This window comes from Metopolophium dirhodum, chromosome 1 (assembly GCF_019925205.1).
Source record: "Metopolophium dirhodum isolate CAU chromosome 1, ASM1992520v1, whole genome shotgun sequence".
In the NCBI taxonomy this organism is placed as follows: domain Eukaryota; kingdom Metazoa; phylum Arthropoda; class Insecta; order Hemiptera; family Aphididae; genus Metopolophium; species Metopolophium dirhodum.
The window spans coordinates 113155619-113179463 of NC_083560.1; the positions used below are offsets into that span (position 1 = coordinate 113155619).

The 23845-nt window shown below is 28.0% G+C and overlaps 2 protein-coding genes across 8 annotated transcripts in view; one reads left to right on the plus strand and one right to left on the minus strand.

The window, feature by feature from the left end:
* The first annotated feature begins 997 nt into the window (after window positions 1-997).
* LOC132934884 (metabotropic glycine receptor) overlaps window positions 998-23845 on the plus strand; it is a 63814-nt gene continuing 40966 nt past the window's right edge. For 5 of the 7 annotated variants that reach the window (XR_009663104.1, XR_009663103.1, XM_061001281.1 and 2 more), the window contains exons 1-2: window positions 998-1151; window positions 19711-19898. The gene's annotated coding sequence lies outside the window, so the exon portion shown is untranslated. Of the gene's footprint in view, window positions 1152-19137; window positions 19577-19710; window positions 19899-23845 lie in introns of those variants that run through there. The other 2 variants (XM_061001283.1, XM_061001284.1) reach the window with 2 other exon arrangements.
* LOC132951300 (protein FAM200A-like) lies at window positions 23189-23653 on the minus strand. The gene has a single exon (XM_061023120.1). It carries the CDS (start codon window positions 23651-23653, stop codon window positions 23189-23191), a length of 465 nt encoding a protein of 154 aa, XP_060879103.1.

Consider the following 23845-nt stretch of genomic DNA (forward strand, 5'->3'; position numbering starts at 1 on the left):
TCTAATTTTTTTTTTTTAAAACTCTATGTTAAAGTCCATGTTAAACAATTATCTTCATCTTCCCACCACTAATGACAAAAACATTAGACCACCACGGAATAAAGTTATGATTTTAAAGACTTGTGTTTTTGTTTAAACATTTTCTGTAAATGAAACTAAAATATCACTATTTAACACTGCAATTGTTGCTAACACAACATTTGGTATTTTGGTATCTTGTTTTGAATACAATAAAAACGATATTATTTATGGTACTACTCTGTTATAAAAATGTACGTTTTTGCATTTCTTTCTATACGATATTATCAAATTCAGTACAACAGTGTTATACTGTTGTTGGTACAGGACTTGTCTCTTGTGAAATATACGACTCTCCATGGTATTATACGGTAATAAAAGCTTCACCACAGTTCCTACCTACCCAACAACCCGCAATCGTTCGATCAGAGCTGTCGTAATTTGAGAATAAAACCCTGTTCACACGTCGGTTTTTTTGTTTTTACATTTTCACTGCCGGCGTGGTCCGTCACTTCCGCATTTTCAATCATCGTCGCCGCCGATAACGAATACGCACCTCTCACCCTAACCCGACCAATGAACCTACACAGTGGCACGCTACCTCCTCACCACATGATACGACGCAGACATCTCACGCACCGTCACACAGCCTCACAGGAGATAAGACGGCACAAGACAGATCGGAATATTTAGCGTTGCACGGCGCCCACGACGCACCGGGTCCGACGGCGCCACGGTCCGCGCCCCGCACTTTTCACCCGCTCGCAAGTTGTTGAATAGCATGCTTAAGGGTTGGTATGGTAGGGAGTTTGATGTGGGGGGTGGGTGGTCACGAGAGGGAGGTGTGATGGTACCGTGCTGAGTTGGGTAGAGTGGGGGATGCATGCATACGTTTTCCGAGGGTGCGCGCGCGCGCGCGCTCACCGTTACAGCGTCTCGCCGGGTTGCCGAGGTTTTTTTTCCGCGCTCAGTACATGCATGCACGCCAGCAGTAGTGCCGATCGTACGCCGTCTCGCGGTCGACCACCCACGGGCGACGTCGTTGTTGTCGTCGTCGTTGTCCACCGTCACCGCTGCCGCCGCTGCGATAGTTGCGGGACCCCAAATGTGGCACGCTCATACCTATTATTTTGGTAATTTATTTTACTTCTACCCGTGTGTTTGACACTTCGTATAACACATGTACTATTATTATTTTATTATTTTTATATCGATCATCGTCGTGTACCTAACTGCACGGGAGATTAAAAGCTGAAATATATGCTTTTCATTATCATTTTATTAACCGGGATAAATTTAATTAGTTTGGTTTTTTTTCTAAAATCCTACTCTATTTGAACTGGTTAAAAATAATACGTAAGTTTAATCCCCTAGTCTTATGAGTTATAATAACTGTATGGTCTGCTCTAATGCACTTACATTTTAAGATCACACCCCGTTGACACAAGTCGCAGTGATTTGTTTTATTCCATCTCAATTAGAATAGGCTATTATATATAATAGCCTATATAATATTATTATTATATGAAATATAATTATGGCCAGCCGCTAGGTAGGTACTGCAAAGAATACAGATAATATAAATGATTAATCACGAACGAAAATCTGATTTTCTACACTCAACCCAATTTTAATGCTTCAACGATGTGATTTAAATTTAGAACACGGTGCAACTACAATGAAACACGAACTGAATAATTTAAATACTTCACTTTAAAAATATTATAGTTATTTATAAAAATTAAAAAATGTATATTAATATTGTTATATTTGATTACTGACTACCAACTTGTAAAAAATAATAACTGGTTTATAAAATAAAGAAAGGTTTTAAAATGTTAAATATTAATTAGAACAACCATTTACAAACATCGGGATTTTAATCAAGACAAATAGCTAAATAAATAAAAATATAATTCGATATTTTAACAGGGTTCATAAAATAATCAATCCAAATTAAAAGTTTTCTTATAAATTATTTTTGAATAACTTTATGAACATTAACCTACGTACCTACTATTTTAGAATAATATTAATTTTAGTAGATTTATATGAAACCTTGTATGCAACTAACTGTTTTGTATTTGTATTTTGACATTTTAAATTTAGACATCTAAAATATTCAAAACATCCTATTTTTGATAAATTACTTACTCAATATATTTTTGAAACATTTCTGAAGTTAGATATATAAAAAAACTGTATTAACATAAATCATTGCAAAATGAACCATCAACTTTCCGGCTATGTTTTAATTTACATATTTTATGTACTTTCTCGTTCTCTGTATGAAAGTATATAGATGGGTACTTAATGTAAAAATATAATATTAAATTACATAGCACACAAAAAATCAATAAATCAGTATAAGTCATTTTTTACTCTTTTTTTAATTTAAGTGAAATAGCATAAAAAAACCAACTTAATGTACTTTGGTTACATTTACAACTAGTGCGCTTTTTGTAATAATCACTTGTAACACAAGTGTAGATATTAGTGTATTACTAACCATATCTAAAACACACTGATGTCAAACTTGCTTTGGTATGCAGTAATACAATTTGTTTAATTATAAGACATGAACATGGCAATTAAATATAATATTTCAAAAATGTATAATACAGTTTATTTTGATAGTACTAGATTATGAATTGTAGTTAGTACACTAATATGTAATCGAGTAATTACCTAGTTAAACTTGTATTTATTTTAGTATTTTATATTTTAAAATAATCAACAGTCTATTAAATACCGACATTATTTAACAAATTAAAATTTAATTCAAAATTAAAAACGTAATGTTATTACTTTGAGGTTTTTGATTTATGGATGTGTATGGTTAATTTGTTTTTGAAAAAACTGGAAACTTGTTTATCTGTGTCGCCAGCCGTCACTATCGTCATATTTTTTATAGACTGTTTCGAAATTATCCTAGCAACCGTACCCATAAAAACTTTTATGTTCTTGCCAAACAATTATAAATATAAATATTTCAATTAATTATGAATAAAAAAACTTAATAATAACTGTATTTATAAATTAATAAAACCTGACAAGATACAAAGGCTGGATGTTGTATTTAATATCATTAAAAACAACAAACTATAGGTACACAATTGATAAAAATAAAAATACTGTTCAATTATCGTCTTAGTAAGAAAAATGTCAAATTGAAAATAAATAATAAAAAATGTTTAAAAGAATAATTATATTTACATTGTATCTACATGAAAATAGAGCGATTTAAAATATTAATAGGTACTTTCTAAAAAAAATACTTGACATAAACTCTAACCCAATACACGTTGCCGTCGCAAGCTTCAGTTGTGTAGCTGAGATTCAATAAGATGTATTCTGAAAAATACTATATTCTTAAATAATACCTATGTAGGTAAACTTAACAAAAATATATCTTTTGTTATCCAGTTTTGTACATTTTTATTTTTTTACTTATTAACAGTTTATTATTTCATAGGTCAGATTTAACATTTTATTTAAATATTCTCTTGGCAATTCTTATAAGTACGTAGGTATAGTAGTCTGTGATGGCGGCAACTCCAACATATTTTTATCAAAAGAACTGCAATAATCTCGGTCGTCAGTCATGAATGATTAATTATAATCTATACCAATAAGTACACATAATACATATATTATGTGCTATTAAACCAATATACATTATTTGTTACACGGTTCCAACTTATAGATGATTCATAAATGTCATATGACAATAAATAATAATACAGAACACGTATTGCTTAATTAAAAATAAAACTAAGGTATACGATCGTATATGTGCGTATTGGTACATTGTACTGTTTTTATAGGGTATACGTCAGTGTAGATCACCAAATAGTAAATGGGGGGTATACTACACTCCAAAATATCACTGCTAATACGAATGTCGTATATTACGTTCTAACGCAACAATCAGAGATCGATTTCAGTCTGTTTATGAATATATGATTACTCAATACTTAATATTATTACTTATAATTATAATGGAATTTGAGGGAGAAATAGAAATCTAACAGTAACTAATACGTTGTAGATAGACTAGTCAAATAAAGAACGTCTTGCCGGTGGTTTTTCAAGGTTTTTTTTAGCACTTACACAAAGATTATGTAAAGATATTAAGGCACTTCATGTCTTGGAATATTTAGCAAATATTTAATGAATTTAATTCCAAGCTCTAGTTTTGCAAAATAATCAGATGACATAAAGAAGGAAAATCTCTTAATATTCTCTTAAATATTATATAACATGTAATACTATTTTTAATTAACGAAGATATTTTAACGGTGCTAGATGAATATAATTTCGAATATAAATTCTGTGTCCTTACAGAAAAGACACTTTTGCCGCTTAGAGAAAATTACTAAAACAGTTATGTACAAAATAACCCGAGGAATTGTGCCCGGAACGTCAATAGTGCAAGTTATGATTATGATTTATGAATATTATCACTGGTGAGGTAAATATTTTTTACCTTTAATTCCAACACAATTTTAAATATCCACCATCTACGAATTTATATAATTATCTAATATAAATATGAACATAAATACAATTATAAGAATGATAATCGTATTGCATAATGGAACTATTGGAATGACTATGTTATATTATTGTCTTGTACAATTACATGGACAGTTTACAAAACATATTATGGTATATGTATATTATGCAATAAGCGTACGTATAAAATATACGTAAATTTGCATTAATATTTAATAGATACAAAAATTCGGGTGCAATAGTTGTATATTTGTATATACTATAATGCTAATGAGCTATAAAAAGTGGAATAAATGTACTAGTTTATACTTAATAAATAATAATTTTGCATTTAATTTGTAAGGTTTATAAGTTATAAATGTATATTTGAATTTTTTTTAAATTTATTCTTTAAATATTATTTTATTTTCTGAATTAGCGATGAGTTTATTGATATCACAATGATGTGAGTGTATATTTTAGATTCTGAGCGGAGCTCAAGAGATCTAGTGGTTTTATAATGGTGATTATTTTTTTTTTATTCTGTAAACAAAATTTCTACCAGAAGGAGTGCTTTAATTTCAACATATAGTATCTTATCTTTTAGCAAATTGGATCAAGATGGTACTTTAGAGAGGTCATTTTCTCAATAGTTATTTAATGCCACGGGAAAACCCACCGACAAATTACAAAAAACCGCTAAAAATGGGGTTTTAATTTCTAACGCTTTGCTTATCAGTGATAAGTTATCGCCATAGAAATGAATAAAAATAAAAACAAAAATAACGAATTTAATTATTTTGTTGTAATTTATAATATTAATTCAATTTACAGGCAATAATACAATATAATAACAATATAAAATATCCAGACTGACAAACCGTCTCCGATCAGAATAGTTTTTCGCATACAATGATATGATATCATTGAATTCAAATTTAATACAATCCATTATATAGTGACCCACTTGTAACCTACTGTACAGCAGAGCGACATCCACTTACCTGCTTTTTATTTCTACGTTTTATACTAAGAACTTAACAATGAATATATGTTTAATAAAAGTAAATGGTAAGTACTACTTATAGCTTATTGTGGGCTCAAATATAGTGGTACCTCTCTTTAACAAACTTCTATTTGACAAAACTTATTATTAAAACGAAATTTACATACTTCGGATAATTCAAATGTATTTTTTTTATTTTTATTTATTTATTAATATTATATATTATAATTTATATGCATTTTGTACACTAAAAGTTAGTTTGATAAATGAAATAATATCACTGATATGTATTAATATAGGTATTAATATATTAACAACATTAAAGTAATTGATTGTAAATTTATATTATTAATTGATACTATGATTTTTTTGTAACTTCGACAAACTCTAGTAAAAATATTGCTGAAAATGTAGCTATTAATATTGAGTAAATTGAGTAAATTAATAATAATCTAATTTTCTTCACAGTAATGAAATAATATACTTATATAGGTACATATTATTATTGTCATTTAATTTGTATTATGTGTCATTAGTCGAAGAAGTATAATTGGTGCTAGTTTTTAGAGCATTGATTTTTTATTTAGATTAATTGACCGATTTAAACTATTCATGTCGTACAAAAAATTGGAAATTTTAGGGACTGTCTTGAATAAGACTTACCTACAGAAACGCCTATAGACTCTTCGGACTTCGGCTACGGCGACGAAGCTCAACATACGGATTACGGAAGTGCGCTACACTGAAACAGCTAAGCATTAAGTTTAACTTACTGCATTTTTAACTTTTATACATCGTCGATGTAGCCAAAGCCCGAAGAGTCTACAGGCGTTTCTATAGGTAAGTATTCAAGACAGTCCCTAAAATGTAGCCAATGAAAGCAACCCGTTCTTATAGTTTTGTTATTATGTAAATTGTTATCATTGAAGTGTCATAATAATTATCGTAACTCAAATTTGTATTATACATTCATTGTTTTGATCGTTTTTTGACGTGAAACTGTGCGTCTGAGCCGTTTGACAACCATTATTATTTATGTCTGAAGATACTTTTTCTAGTAGAAAAAATGCTCTCATTTTCAACTTCGAATTTTGTTGGAGGTTACTGATCTAAACTGGATCTAGTTGGTACTTTTGGGAGGTCAAAATTGAAAATTCTTAGTACTTTTTAAAATAATCAGGAAAAACAAAAAACGAATACGATAATTTGTTAAAATGTTTATATACTTATAAAAATAAGTGTTTGGTAACCTTGGATATTATTATATCCTGTACTTAACATCATACTATAATATTAAACTTTTTAGTCTGCTCTGTCCTGTCATGTTTTAATAAGCATTTGACTTAAATAATACAGGTAACCTATATTCTATTCATATTTCATAAATAATTTATTGATTTTAATTAAAATGTTTGGAATCATTATTATATCATTCTTACTTAAGATTGGAAAATCTAATATAATGTTTCTTATAAATCGTTGTAAATTTATAAATGGTATTCAAAAAAAGTTAAGCGTAATTCCACAAATATTTTTTAAGAGAGTCTAAAGTTCAGATTTTGATGAATTTTGGATATTCATGCGTAAAATAATGATTAATCATATAAAGCGATTTATTTCATCGTAATTCAAAAACGAATAACTGTGGACATTCTGTATATACTTGAATTTTATCAACAAATGCTAACATTGAAATTTTTTATGCATGGTGTAATTTTCAAAATATTTTAAATCTTTATGAGTTATTTTATATTCTTTTAAACATTTTCGACTCTTTCAGTTTTTTTTTCTATAAATATTCATTAAAGAATTTCGATCAGTCAAAAAGCTTGAAAACTCAATACAAAGGTGTCATATGTTGTTATTAGCTATTTAAAAATATTTGAATCATTATAATCAATAATCATTTGAAGTTTAGAGGTTGACAAAATTTGTCAAAATCACAAATATTATTTTGTTAAAGATTTATTAAATGTTCAATTTTTATAGTTTAGTCTTGAAACCTTAATACAGGTTCCTCATAAGCACTTAATACTGGGAACCAAAATTTCGTCAAATGTGGACGAATTTACAAATGTAAATTATAAGAATAGATATTATGAACAATTTAATATTGTTGGTGATCTAGTTCATGTAACCTATGAAATAACTCATGAATTTTCGTTTTGGCCCACGATATAATCGAATATTTGTTGATTTAATGGTTGTCTTTAGTTACAGTTTAATTAAAAATATTATAATTGGTAAAAATATAATAATAATTTTATAAAAAAAAATTTATATTTTTATAGTTATCTATACGGAAATTAAAATATTGGATGGAGAATTTCGCATATAATATTTTGTTGTTAAATGTTTTGTGTAGAATAAATTAAAAGATCAGTAGTATACTGGATTTATTTTAAAATTATTATACTTTGCAGTAATTCCGGACAATCAATTATATTATTTAGTATTTTATATAAACATTTTAATTTAATTTGTATAAATCGTTGTTCTAGTGACTGTATATTAAAAAAAAGGTGGACAAGTGGATGTCGCTCTGCTGTACAGTAGGTTACAAGTGGGTTACTGTAATGGATGGTGTTAAATTTGAATTCAATGATATAATATCATTGTATAAGAAAAACGATTTTGAGCGAAGATGGACAGTCAGCATAAGATATTACTAAGAAGTATATTTGATGATATTAAGAGGATGTCAGCGCACTATTTGTTTTCTCTCTTCGACCCACGCGCCACATAGACAAAACGCATTTGCGCAGAATCGTTTTTTCTATGTTTTTAAGTAATTTTAGAGTAAAATCATCACCCATTACAAAAATGATAAAAAATAATATTTTTGAGGGAATGTCATATCGATTTGTCTAAATATTGTTTAAAAACCATTTAAACATAATTTAAATTTACAACATTTTTTTGTTTATTTTGAAACTCAAATACAAAGTCAAATAACAATAAAATATAAAATCGATATGACATTCCCTCAAAAATATTATTCTCTATCTTTTTTGTAATGGGTGATTTTACTCTAAGATTACTTAAAAACATAGAAAAAACGATTCTGCGCAAATGCGTTTTGTCTATGTTGCGCGTGGACCAAAGAGAGAAAACCAATAGCGCGCTGACATCCTCTTAATGTGAATCAAGTAATTTATATATAAACTATTTACGTGGAACCTTGTTTTAAATTTTCAATCCTTATAGCTATTAAAGTTGAACATTTTATAAATTGTTAACTACAAAATAATTATTAAATTTTGTCAAAATCCCAACCTAAATCAGTGGCGTGTTTTCATTTTTTTTTCTGGGTTAGGTTAGGTTAGGTTAGGTACTGATATAAAGAAATAGTTTTTAATAGATTATAAGAATAAAAAATAGTTGTAAAAATAATGAAAGGTTTAAAATTATAGAAATATGACATTATGACAACATTCGTCCATATCACTCTCACTCTGTTAATCTCTGGACAGAAAATAAATATTACGTAGGTAAACATGGTTCTAAATGAATACTAATTGTCGGCCAGTTGACTCCAAAAATTACATTAATGTTTTATGTTATTATTAAAAATAATAAATTCTTTACGGCTCACATCAGATCAATGAGCTATTATTATTACTTGCCTACTAATTTATTATATTATATTTAGTTGGTACTTACACACGTAATAGATCTAATATATTTTATTGAAGAAATTTAATGCAGTTGGCACTCGTAGTCGACGCCGTCGTTCAGTAACGAAATACAAACATGAAGTAAATGATTTTACGACAATTGCCTTGTTTACAAAGCAAAAATTCAAATAGATTAATAATAGCGACCTATACTGTCCTATAGAAATAGTTTATTGGAGAATGATGTGAGTCGTCAATTCCTTGGGATAAGAATGTTTTGACTGTTTCGAGAATTATTGATGTTTATCTAATACGGGTATTTTATAAAGTGGTAATACATACAATACAAGGGAAAGTTTAGTTACGCGTGGCGGCGGGTTTTTTACCGTTGGCTAATTTTAAACTATATTTCATATAAATATTTTGTTTACGGGAAAAAACCATGTCCACGCGTGCTTACATAAATCGGGGTCTGCAAATATGTAATAATTGTTTTTTTTTTTGGAGAGTTCCTGGGGGGAGGGGTCTAGTACCCCTGGACCCCCCCCCCCGTAAATACGCCACTGACCTAAATGCTTATAAAAAAAATTGTGCTTATGTATTTTTAATATTTTTCAACTGCTATTATAATAATATATCAGGAGCCTTGTATAAAATGTTCACGCTTTTTTACCCAACAAATAAACAAATAATATTTTATTGACAATTGTAGAAAAAAACCAAAAAAATTGAAAACTGACAATTACCATAAACAGCTCAAAAAGAGTCAAAATATTTTAAAAATTTGATGGTTTATAAAAAATGAAAATATAAATAGTCAGTGAAAATGTCAAGGTTATTCGTTTTTGAATTACAACAAAATAACAAAATCGCTATATGAGAAATCGAGTGAATATCCAATCTTGTAAAAATATGAACTTCAAACACTCATAAAAATTTAATTTGATTTGCTTGTAGATATCTTTTGTTTTGATAAAAGTAGACAAATTTATAAGGAATCTTGTATTACATTTTCAAATCTTAGATTCAAAATGAAAATGTATTTTTAATTTAATATAATTTGTGAAAATTATAAAAAAAGGTGTGTTAAAATGTTGACGGCTAATATATTTAAAAAAAAAAATTGTAATTAAATAGTTATTTACACAATAGGTAATTACAATGATTACTTTTAAGGTAGTTTTGTTAAGAATACTTTTCAAATATATTAAGAATACGTTTTTATATACTCGGTGTAATTTGTATTTAAAATACATATTAAATTATTTCATTTTAAAAGTATTTGAATATAATTGTATAAATATAAATATAAAAAGGTGGTCACTACAGGTCAGTGTCTCGTATAGTCGTATGTTGTAAGTCATATTATGTAGGAGAGGCCGATGGGGGTTTCAGTGTTCAGTCATTCTGTTATCATTCTGTTAATACTAATACGAATCAATGAACACACAAAAAACACCTAATAAATAACAAATAAAAACTTAATAAATCATAAAAATATTTGTGTTTTTTTGAGTTTTTATTAAATATAAGTACACTAATTTTGGCTATTGTGAGTTCTTATTTTTAAATTATTTATACCAGCTTTTCTTAAACTTTAAAGATCCCTTCAGGGTTCCGCGAAACTTAATTGTTTTTTTTCTAAATTTTCAATCAATATCATAAATAAAATATTGGTACAGTTCATAAGATGAGTATCTTCAACTGTCACAAAAGTTGGCACTTTTAGCATTTGCAATTACTTATATGTGTGGAACGGGGTTCTACACCTATGTCTTAACAAAAACTTTCATCAATAAAGCCCAATATTAAAAATATTTGTAATAATAAAAGGCAATTTCATTCATCTCGTCTCATTAAAATTAAAATTTAAAAGTTTGTCTGTTATTTAAAATATTTTTTGAATTAAATACGGAATAGGTATACATATTATCATGTGAAATTATTACAATTTTTTGTTTGTAAATAATCCTTACATAAAATGTCGCATTAAAACTATTGAATAAATGTAGGGGTTCTATTGTAGAGCTGTAACTTATTGTTAAAAGTTAAAAAAAAAGTAGGGGTTTCACGATAAAAGTGAACATAAAAAAGGGTTCCACGGATAAAAAAGTTTAAGAAACGCTGATTTATACACATCATGTATAATAATTCTGAATTCTAATGTAGAACAAGTATAAACTATCTATGAATAATTTATTGAAAATACCTATTGTAAATATCACAAACCACATTTTTTTTGTTAGTTAATTCCACCGACACAGTTTGTCTACCTGTAAAATCATGTAAATTCCACACGTACTAATTGTTGATCTATAATAATAAACGTGAACTCTGCTAATGTTATGTTTTGAGGTCCAATATATTTTAACACCAGAATATTTCAGCCTTCTGGTCAATAAAACGTATCAGTGGAATTTACATGTTGTAAATATACCACTAAAATAAACTATTTGAAAATAGATTGAATTGTGATTGTAGTGTAGCAAAACTTTTTGTGATTCAATAGAAAGTGTAATATCGGTAGAAAATTTGAATAATAATCCTAGGAATTTTAAAATGGTTTATTATGGTATTAGACAAAATACAACTATTTAGAACATTTTTTATTGTAATTTATAAGTACCAACTTATTTTATAAATTTAATCTCCATTCTTAAAAATAACCTAAAAATGTAGGTAAGTATTAAAAATGTGTTACAGTGTATACTAGTAAGTCAACAATTACGTACGATTAAAATAAACGAATATGCATTAAAGTATTTAACTTATTTAGTTTCGTAATTTACGTGTCGTAGTATAGGTAGGAACATTCCATAAGAGTATCACGTTTATATTTACATACCTACCTAATTATTAAATACACGTTTAAAATATAATTTAATTAAAACTTTGAGATGCCCAAACGCCTTGTAAGGTTAATTAATTTAAAATTAATGTATTAAATAGGTAACCGTAAAGCTTAATTTCGATGAACAAGATTGTAAACATTAATGGGGAAATTATTATAAATGTTTTGCCTCTAGCATTTTATTGATTAATTGTACAATCAAATTGGGGTAAAATTACTAAACATGAAAAGCCGATATCTAAAAGTATTTAACATAATGTAACTACATTATTGTACAATATAGGTATCTTAATGGTAAATTGGTACTTAAGTTTAATTGATGATAGGGTATTTAATAATACAATAGTCAAAAATGTTTTCTTTAATGAAACTGATTTCGAAGATTCTATTATTACGATAAATACCTACATACTCATATGGTAATATAGTAAATGGTAATCACAAATCAATAACTATGTAACACCTATATAATTCTATTTTTATCAATATTTTGATTTTTAAAAACACATTAGGTGCTGTGATTAAATGTTGAATCATAAAAGTTTGTTGTTGCCTGTTGGTTAAAATTGTTTGACCTAAGTTTTAGAACCTTATATAACATTATCTCGCTGTTAATTTTTGACGATACTTTCTCAAGGGTGTAATTTCCAAAACTATTCAGTTGTAAGTCATAATGCAATATTAAATACCGTCGCAACAAAGGGTTACAAATCATTTAATAAATTTGATTTCCCGCAGCGCTATGACATTTTTTTTATACCTTTATATTTTACAATATAAATGTGTTCTCTAAATAATCCTTTTAATCTACCTTTGTTTGATATCGTTACTTTCATACTAACAATTTAGCTTAATAAATTTAGCTTTTTAATAAATATATAAATTACACTTCAGTACTTCACTGCGTTAACACGAAAACCGAACGACGTTGACGACGATGGAGACAATAATGACGTGTTATAGATTTATACGAAGCGATAACTGTAATTTGTGGGTGTTTCAAAGTAGGACACTATAGTATATTGTGTGGCAAGGGAGGGAAGTGTGCTATTTCAGGCGAGGGCTGCATTTCGCCCAAGACTGAAATTGCCTTCCCGCACGAGCCACACATACTATTTTTTGTCACGCCTCTTGCATTCATCGATCACGGAAAAGATATTGCAGGGATTTATGCAAATCCAAAAATGCCAAAAAAGTCCAAATCCGTGGTACATTTAAACACTATATAAAAATTATAATTTTGATTAAACAGAAATATAAATAAATTATGATAAATTGAAAACTATAAAATTAACTTTTATGTGCCTATACTTTAATTTAGCTGCTAATTAAATAACATAATTAGGTACCTATATATAATCATAAACATAATATGATAGATACTTTTTTAGATTAATATACACTCTTGTCACTGTTTTTTTTAATTTTATATAATTTTTATTATTTGTATTTATTATGATTTATATTATATAGTAGGTATTACTATAAATTGTGTTAAATTAAAATAATTCGACGGTTTTGATGTAATGATGCAAATTCATTAATAATGTCATCAATGTTTAGACTTTTGGCTTCTAACTTTTCAATAGCTATCACACTCAAATTTGACATATGATTATATGAGAATCCATTAATTTATTTACGAGATAGTTTTTTACCTGTTTAAGACAAGAAAATGTTCTTCCACATCCAGCCGAGGAAACAGGAATTGTAATAGATATCAAACAAAGGGAAACGCAATTCGATACTCATTTAGAAAATCATATAAATGAAAAATATCATTTATATTAGTTGTGAATTTATTTTCATAGTTATTTAATGATTTAGGAAAAATTTGTAACTATGATTTTAAAGTCTCTATTTCACAATTATAGGACTGTGCTAAAGGCAATAATAATGAAACATTTAAAAATAATTTAGGGTCTAATGAACTTATACCATTCAAAATATTTGAATTGTTATCAAATCTTTTTTCTAGCTCATTTATTACTTGATCTAAAATGCAATAATATATTTTAGAACGAAATTCGTTTTCAGTTATTAAGTTTTGTTCTTTTTCTATATTACTTGTCTCGCATGCATATTTTACCAAATAAGTAGGGATTTTTTTTAATCTTTTTTTGTTTTTTTTTGAGAAGGTAAATCAATATTGAGTTTTTTAAAAAGCGTTTCTGTTTCATTAAACAATTTTTTATAAGGTATTTCATTTCTTAGATCATTTAAAAACTGTTTAGTTGTTTCAATTAATAACATAGCTTTAGTTATATCTGCTTTAATATCCTGCAAGTTTAAGTTAACTCCATGTATATGAGATAGCAAATTTTTGAAAAATAATAATAAGTACACAAATTTAAAATTGATTCTTTTGAGTAAACTTTTGGCCTCTAGGTTACGGTAATTTTTACTTAATACTAATTGATTCATAATAAAATAACTTCTATAGTATTTATTATTGCTTTACAAGAGTGAATTTGAGATGACCACCTTGTGAGACATAAACGTTTTAGTGCTATAGGTTTAATATTAAGGACCCGCTTTTGTAGTTCTATAAATTTAATATGAATATTAGAGCCAGAAACAAAAACATATAAATCTTGTACAAGAGTAAAAAATACATCAGCTTCTTCATTATTTTTGGCAATATCAACAAGGACTAAATTAAGTCTATGATTTGCGCAATGCATGTAATATGTTGGGGAACTTCATTTTTAAAAATTGTCTGAACACCATTAATATGACCTCGCATCACACTTGCGCCATCATAAGTTTGTGCTACACAGTTGTTTATGTCTATTTGACATGTATGCAACATTTCCTTAATTTTTAAAAATAATGAATTTGCATCAAGACCATTTAAAGGTGTAAAACCAAGAAATCTTTCTTTTATTTCACCATAAAAAAAATACCTCAAAACTATAGATAACTGTTCAGTTTTAAAAATATCTTTCGTTTCATTAGCTAATATTGAAAAATATACACACTCTTTTACTTCAGAAGATATTTTTTAAGAATCATAGAAGCCATAATGTGGATAATTTCATTCTGAATTGAATGGTGTAAATACCGAGCATTTTTTGGACCAGTGATTTTTTTTTTAACAATATCATTAAAACTAGCTATTACATTCATTAATTTAAAAAAAAATCCCCTCTATTTAAACTATCCTCAGTTTCAATATGAGAAATATGACCCCGAAATGCACTAACTTGTACAGCAAGCATTCTTAGAGAAATAACTATAGCTTCCAAATATTTCCTATTTTCAACAACTATTTGAGCATGATGATCACCTAATTGAGATTATACTGATGTTTTATTTTTTTTATAATCGACCCAAGTAATAACATTTTGTTTATGGTCTTCAGAATTATCATGCCATGTTTTTCCAACTTTTATACCCAGTGCTTTTAAAAATATTATCATAATCAGTTTTTAGTTTAAATGAAAAATAAACAATATACTGCATCTTCTAATTGACTATATTTCAACCATTTAAACTGGTCAAACCAACCTACTTGAAAACCTCTTACTCGGCTAGAACGTCCAGTTCCATAAATGGTCTTTGGGTAACATTTTAGTTTTGGCTGGGTTGGTCCTTCATCTATAATCTGTGATATATCTTTGGGACCAGGAGCTGTACGAACATTGAGTGGCGTAACTACATGTGCAGGAGTTATTATTGAATTTGCCTCAAACACATTTTAATCGTCTGTAGATTCATCATTGGAACTGTTACTAAAATCAAAATGGAATATTTATGATGAGATTGGTGAATGAAAAATATACACATATTTTTTTAAAATGGATATTAAATTTAATTATATAGGTACCTGTTTAAACTACCACAAATTTCTTCTTCACTATCTTCACTAACGAGTTTCATCAGTCACTAAATTAAAAAAAATTAATATAAAACAAATAAATTATACATTCTAATTATTCTAAGTAGTATTGAAATTAAAATACCTTACTTATTTTTTTGTGACAAAATTGAATCAGAATCATTAGTTTGTTTTTTATTTATTACTGATGCAAAAAAGTAATTTATTTTTCGTTTGGTCATTATTAAGTTAAAAATTATAAAACGTTTAAGATGATATCGTTTACGAGTACGTAAGTATAATGATGATCTTCGTTGTTTAACTACGCGTCTTTTAAATTGAATTATTATTGGGTTTTTCCCGTTTTTCATATTCGACATGGTATAGATAACATTAAACCGATTAAACAATATTATGCACTGTAAAATGTAAACGTAAAACGTAGACAAAAATAATAATACTCATTATCAATAAAATATTAAATCGTTGACATTATGTCACAGATAGGCGGGAAATGGTAAACTCCTACAAAAGATAGTGTTAACTCCTATAAAAGATAGTGTTAACTCCTACAAAAAAATAATACCGTATTGCTGTAAAAAATATCAGTCTTGCAATATATTAACACATAAAATAAAAATGGTTTGAAAAATATAATAAAAATGTTAATAAAACAATAATCATTATCATTTACGATTAAAACAAACTTTTTTTGAAAAAAATAATAAAAAATTCAATAAAACAATACTAAGTCATAATCATTTACGTATATTTTTGTGGCATACTTTGGAGATAAACTCTAAACGTGAAATTTCTCCTCGTATATATTTATCTTTTTGATTAAGTATAAATTGATATTTAGAAATAGGTTTTGCCTGTCTGCGTTGTGTTGTATGACTGCTTCTAATTTTAATGTATGTTTCGGTCTGAATATCTTTCAAAATTTTCACGAATAAATGGAGATTTGGATGATGATGATAAAAACTACTATTAAATCTTGAATGAAATGATTCACATGCATTTGTAGTATCATTAGAAGACCACAATTTTGGAGGAAATAATGAAAACAAAAAAATATAATTTTCAAATAAATAGTTGCAATATTGTTGGACTTTATCGTCAGATGGCATATTTTCTAACAAATCAAATACAAAGCAATCACCAATATCGTTGGCATCTTGCAATTATGGTAAACCGAATGTGAGAACTAAAAATTTTCCAATTTCAGATTCACCATTATTGTAATCCTTCGTTAGGCCTAATTGCTGGATTTTTCCGTACCAATTTTGGCACAAATGAAAATTACATCCATGAATTTGCACTGTTGGCCAAATATTTTTAATTGCATTATGAATAGCAATTTAAAAGTCCACCACAACTGTAACTGGTTGAAACCGTAAATTATTTTGCAAGCAAATTTCGATAGTTTTTAAAAATAATGTACTGTATGTATTGCGATTTTTGTCAGGAAGCAAAGCAAAGACTAATGGTATATAATTTTGATTCTTAAAACCATGAATAGTGAATAACTGCAAAAAATATTTTGTACAATAATTGAAAGTACCGTCTAAAAAAATGTTTTCGTTGAACAAAGAAATTTTAAATTTTCTATACAAGAAAATATAATAATATGGCTATCTTAATCATTTAATAAAATTAATTGTTCAGAACGGTTTTATTTGTATATCCATTACATTTAAAGTATCGTGAACTTCTTCAATACTTTTAGGCAAAGGTGGCAAAATAGATTTACGTGCATTATACACATTTCGTCTAATATAATTGAGATCAGTTGTATTTAAATTATTTTCGTTATTAAAATTTTTGATTTCAGTTAAAATAAACTTGGAAGGTTTTTCTACAATATTGTCTTCACTTACTTTCCTTCTTCAGTGAATTATTGACTTCTTGGCGATTTAATGTAGTATCTTCATCATGATTGTGAATTAGAACTACATGCTTTTCAATAATTTCATCCTCTGTATTATTTGTGTAAATTTTACTTTGACACTTATTATTAATATAACGCCAAGTTTTTTGGCCACTTTTTGCAGTATAATGTAAAAAAAAATTATATTTATCAACTATTAATAACTTTTTACCATTCTGACTATACATGAATTTCATTGCAATTTGTAATAATGTACCACTATAAGAGTGACTACCTTTACTGCACAAAACGGTGAAAGACGCAAAAGATTCCCTAGACTAAACTCAATCAATACACAGTTATACAGTTACGAGCGGACTACGATATCGGCAATAAACGCCAATTTGTTCGGAAATTTTCGATACAGACGAGATTATCATGTTTTATCGTTATTCGACAATATTCGATGCCATATCGCTGATCTATTTAAAACACTTTGTACTGCAAGTGCCGATATGAACGTAGGTATAGTATAGTATATAATATGGATATAATCTAACCTTCGACAATCATCATACAGCGTATAAACAAGCTCTATTCAAGCGTTTGTTTATTAAATAATGTATATTTATTATTTTCAAGTTATGATAATTTTGAGCTTTTTGAGCTTTTCAACTTCAAAATTGTAAATTTAAGTAATATAATCCTATTTTTTAAAGGGAAAAATTTCTATGTAAGAGATTACAATATCTTTGATTTTCAGGTAAACATTTTAAAAGGTTATTAGTGTAAGAGTTTACATTTAATGATAATTCAGGTAAAAAGGTTATTCATGTAGGAGTTTACATTTGGCCGATAGGCACGGCTCGCGGATATAATATATAGTCGTGCAGACGGGCATCGTACAATCTTATAATAATAATAATTTATAACCACAATTATTCGATATTTCGATTTAATAACATAATTTTGTGAATTGTGAGGATCATGATCATAATTATTCATAATTCAAAAAATTATTCATATTTTATTCGGTCAAAAAAAAAAAATTTGCCATATAGTCTTAGGACTTAGAGAAGTATAAAAGTTCAATTTTATAATCTGTTCTTTTAAAGAATTTTTTTTTCTCTTGTGGTTACCCGTAAGTTGACTCAATCGCTCGACGAAAAGCGATCGTGGCCGCGTAGACCACCGCGTCTTCGGAGCGCTAGTGGTGATCGTCGCCAGTAGCAGCTAACTACTACGACGAGCACTGCCGATCGCCGACCAATCACAGATCGCCGGTCTCCGACCCGGGAGTCTGAACGTATGCATGCGCGCAAGTGGGTCACAACTTACGAAAAATAGAGTATTGGCAAAACAAATTAACACTGGGAACGCTGTCGTCACCTATCGCACTATCGCTATAGAAATAAATAGAAAACGGATTAGTCCTAGCTCCTTTTCTATTTTATTATAGCATTTTTATCTATACAATTTTATTCGTTGGGACGTAGAATCAAAATGCTCGAAAATTGAATACAAGGCTCCTCACACATTGTTACAATATCAGTTTAAAAATATTTAAAAACATACTCAATTTTTTAAAATTGGATATTTTTTTCGTGATTATATTGACCTAGATATGGTTTATTTGGATGTGGAAGTAAGTTGCGTTCTCTCAGCCAACGGAGCATAGTTACTTCACTAAATAAGCGTAATAAAATTGACTCTTAAAGAGTTGGATAGGGACTAGTAGATAATGATAGATTGAATAAATATAACAGTGGAACAGTTAATACAAAATACAAATATTTAATTTCAAAAGAAAATAATCGGAATCATGTTTGATCCTGGCTGGATTTATAACTACTTATATCAATTCATCGAACAGGGACAAATAGACACGACGATGAATGTATGTTTTTTTGTGTTTGTTGAGTGTTCCTTATTATTTACACACGTGAATAACATTTTAACAAATACAATTTGCTTTATACAATTTTTATTTTAGCCGATTCTGATATCCGAAAATACATTCTTTGATTACAGTTGATGTTGGTTCCATGGTTCAGCAGCTCTATTTTTCAAACGACTAATGGCAACCGTCATCTCGAATTTTTCCGGCTACGAATTATGAGTGTGTTCATTAAAGTGTTACAGTACTTCTAAACTGTAAATCCTTGTATGAACTCGTACTTTACACTCATGTTTGTATTTACACCACCAAAATGTCTTAAGTGAGTTTAGTACTTAGTATTTAGTTAATAGGTACTTAATAGTTTATCAAATACCTATATAGTATATATAAAACCACTACCAGTGAAAAGACATTCATTACGATTTGACTTCATTAATATCATAGTTAGGTACTTAAACTATTATTTACAATTTTTAAATAAATCAATACTATGCATGATATTATAATAAATTCGTATTGGTTAAAGCAAATACTATACAATATATATTAGAATACGGGAAGCTTGTTGATTTTCCAGGGGACACAGTAGTTGAGCTCCTTCTAATTGCAGGTTGCCTATATAGGTAAAACCATTAATTATTATAATTTTTTAAACGTTGGTGATATTATAATAAGTTGTTAGTGCATGATGAATAATGAATTTTAGTTAATTAAATTTGTAATTTATTGTACATGTTATGTTCATTACTTCAACAAAAGAAAAACTAAACATTTTTCTAATTTTCAAACTAAGTTTATTAGGTACTATAATAAATAGTAGGTACCTAATCTATAAGTACTTATAGTGTTAAAATATATAAATATGTAAATATGTAAATTACCTGTATGGATGTATAGATTTTAAAACTGATTTGCTAGAATAAGGTTTGTTTCATGTTTTGTTTCTAGTTTTTATGTATAATTGTAAGAAACCACAGGATGAAAGTTAAATATTTTTAAATATGTAAATTATAAAAAAGAACAATTTAAAAAATATATATTAACTGTTACATAAATTATTTAAGTAGGTACAATGGTACATCTAGAAGATACTTTTGGTAAGATATTAAACAATAAATGACGAAACGAAATGGCACACTGTCATACTGATATCATTGATAAATTATGATTCAATTATTGTTTTGCTACTTTCCAGATTCTGTACAATAAATGTACAAATGTAAACCTTTAAATATAGTAATCTATAATATTTAATATAATTAATTATTCTATACCATTTAGTATTATATGTTTTATGGCACCAAATAATTAGTATTAGTTATCATCTATCGAGTACATAAAAGTGATACGGAGAAATACTGAATAGGCAATCACATACATTTTGTAGTGTTATGTCGCTAACATTGAAGGTTTCTACTGAGCTTTCCATATTCTAATCTATACCTAGTATTGGGTAAAAGCTTAGATCATATATTATTGATAGAACTACTGCATTATAAACGCGTACTACGTGTTAAAAACATCATTATCGACGATAGGTCTGACTTTTATTGTGCATGCGTGTGCCATTTAACTATCGTTGATATAAATTGCGAATGATAACGGATGTACCCACAGACATATAAAAATACTAGATAGGTAAAGGTACGGTCTCCAAGGCGCGACAGATTTAGATTTCATAATTATAAAGATTTTTATTCGATTGTACTTCTGGCGATGGTGGAAGCGAATTATAAATTTATAGTTGTTGACATTGGTTCCTTCGGAAAAGAAGGCGATAGTGGTATTTTCTTAAAGTCAAATATGTGACAGAAAATTTGGATTTCCAGAACAATGTCAACTTCCGGGATCAGATAAAGTAGCACCCCATGTAATTGTAGGTGGTGAGGCTTTTCGCTTACATAAACTTATTTTGAAACCATATACGAGAAAATCCTTCAGAAGCTGTGTTTAATTACAGACTAAGTCGTGCTCGAAGAGTTACCGAAAATGTTTTCGGATTGCTAAGCCAAATTTTCTGAATTTGTTATCTGATTAACTTAGAAACCACAATCGACGATCTAATTTGGGTAACCTGCTGTCTACATAATACGTTACGCGATAGGTACTTAGAGAAAAATAAACGAACATTCTTCGATTCGATACCGAACAACCACCACCAACTGACAATTTGATGCCACTTTCTCGACGAGGAGGATTTTCAAATATTGAAGGATTTGAAGTTAGAAATGTGTTCAAAGAATTCTTAATTTTATATTCTATGATAGCGGTTCCCAACCTTTTTTTCCTTCTGTACAGTGGCGTCATTTGGGGGGGGGGGGGGCAAGGTGGGCATTTGCCCCTGTCTGATTTTAAAAGCAGCCAAATGGGCCGGTGTCCAGTTGTTGCCGTTTTACCATTATTATATTTTATTAGCGCAAAAACGTGCCTATAATAATGTTATAATAATATGCAAACATTTGCTGTCTGGGTAGTGGGTATTTTATAATATTTTCAGAAAATATTATAGTATGTACTAAGAAATTATTGTCACAATGATACATTTTTACTAATTGATTGTTGGAATATATTTAGACGTATGCGGGGACGTACACATTGTATGTATGGGTATGTATTTATGTATGTTTGTTTGTGTGAGTGTGTTTGGTGAAGGAAAATGAACAGTTAGTATCATAATCTCGTATAGTTTAATTTCTAAAATCTAAAATGATTACAAATTCTAAAAACAACAACCCATTGACGCTCTTATTATTTATCATTGTTCACGGACTTCATAACTTGCGACAGTCGTGTATGATTCAACTATTCTGCGTATTGTGTTAATTTAGTTGAGTACCTAAATTAAAATTAATTTTTTTCGTGACGCATGTTTACATTAATCTTTTAATTTGGGGCAAAATATGATCTAAAAAAAATAGATGGGTGGTTAGGTGGTGCGATTAAAAATATAAAATTACCGCAAACTGCTCGAAAAGCATGGAAAATAATTTCTAACATATTAATAAACAGACAAAACTTGAGCCGGTAAGCAAGCAATAAAAAAAAAATATATTATAATTTAAGATAATATTAATTTGTAAATATATCATATACTTAAATAAGATATATATATATATATATATACTTAAATACTTATAATGAATCAGGTAAAATTGATTTATAGATAATGCAGTTAATAGATTTTCAAAAATAAAAAAAAGAAGATATCTTAATAAACTACTAATATTTTTGCGGTTTTTTTTACCCATTCGGGCCGGTCTAAACCTTTGCCCCCCTCTATTGAAAACTGAAATGACGCCACTGCTTCTGTACCCCCTAAGCTTTATATTTTTGTAGGTTGTACCCCTCTTTATATTTTTAAAAATTTTTCACATAACCACTCTTAAAAAATTTAATTAAAAATAACAATAATGTAATAATGCATATATTTTTATTTTTATATTGAGTAATAAGACACATAAAAAATTACTTAATTTACTTATTTAATAAACAAAAAATTTAAATGAAAATAACTAGTGCATATATTTTTATTTTTATATTGAGTATTAAGACACATAAAAAATTACTTAATTTACTTATTTAATAAACAAAAAATATAAATGAAAATAATTAGTGAGATCCTTGACCTTGTTTCAAATTACATAGTTTTTTAATGTCAGGTTCAAATGATGCGAGATATAATCTTAAATCTGGAGCTGCGTTTAGTTTATTTCTATACTTATTTTTAATAAAAATATATGAAGAAAACGCTCTTTCGACCAACTCCGTACTAATAAATGGCAATAGGAACTCAATTGCCTTGTCAGAGAGTCGCTTATATTCGTTTCTAATATCTACCCAAAAATTAATAAGTTGTTTTCTTTTGAACTCATTTTTTAAAGTTGTGTCACATGAAAGTTCTATCAAGTTTTCTTTTTCTACGATAGATAAAGATGTAGCTTCTTGAAAGAATTCTTCATTAAAAGGATTTGAAATCCAATTGTTTTCTTTTTCAGGTTTGGAAAAGTATTTTTTGAATGATAATTTTAACCCTTCCAGATGTTCAATTATGTTTTTCTTCATTTCCCGAGACATAACTAGCTTATTTTCAGATAGAAAATTGTGTAACGTTTCAAATACCTCAGGTTGGTCATTTTCAATACATACCCTCCAAAAATCTATTTTTTTAACCATTGATTTAATTTTATCCGAAACACTGGAAATCGTTATTGAATTTTTTTGAAGCGCCAAATTTAAATTGTTTATTTGTAAAAAAATGTCAGATAA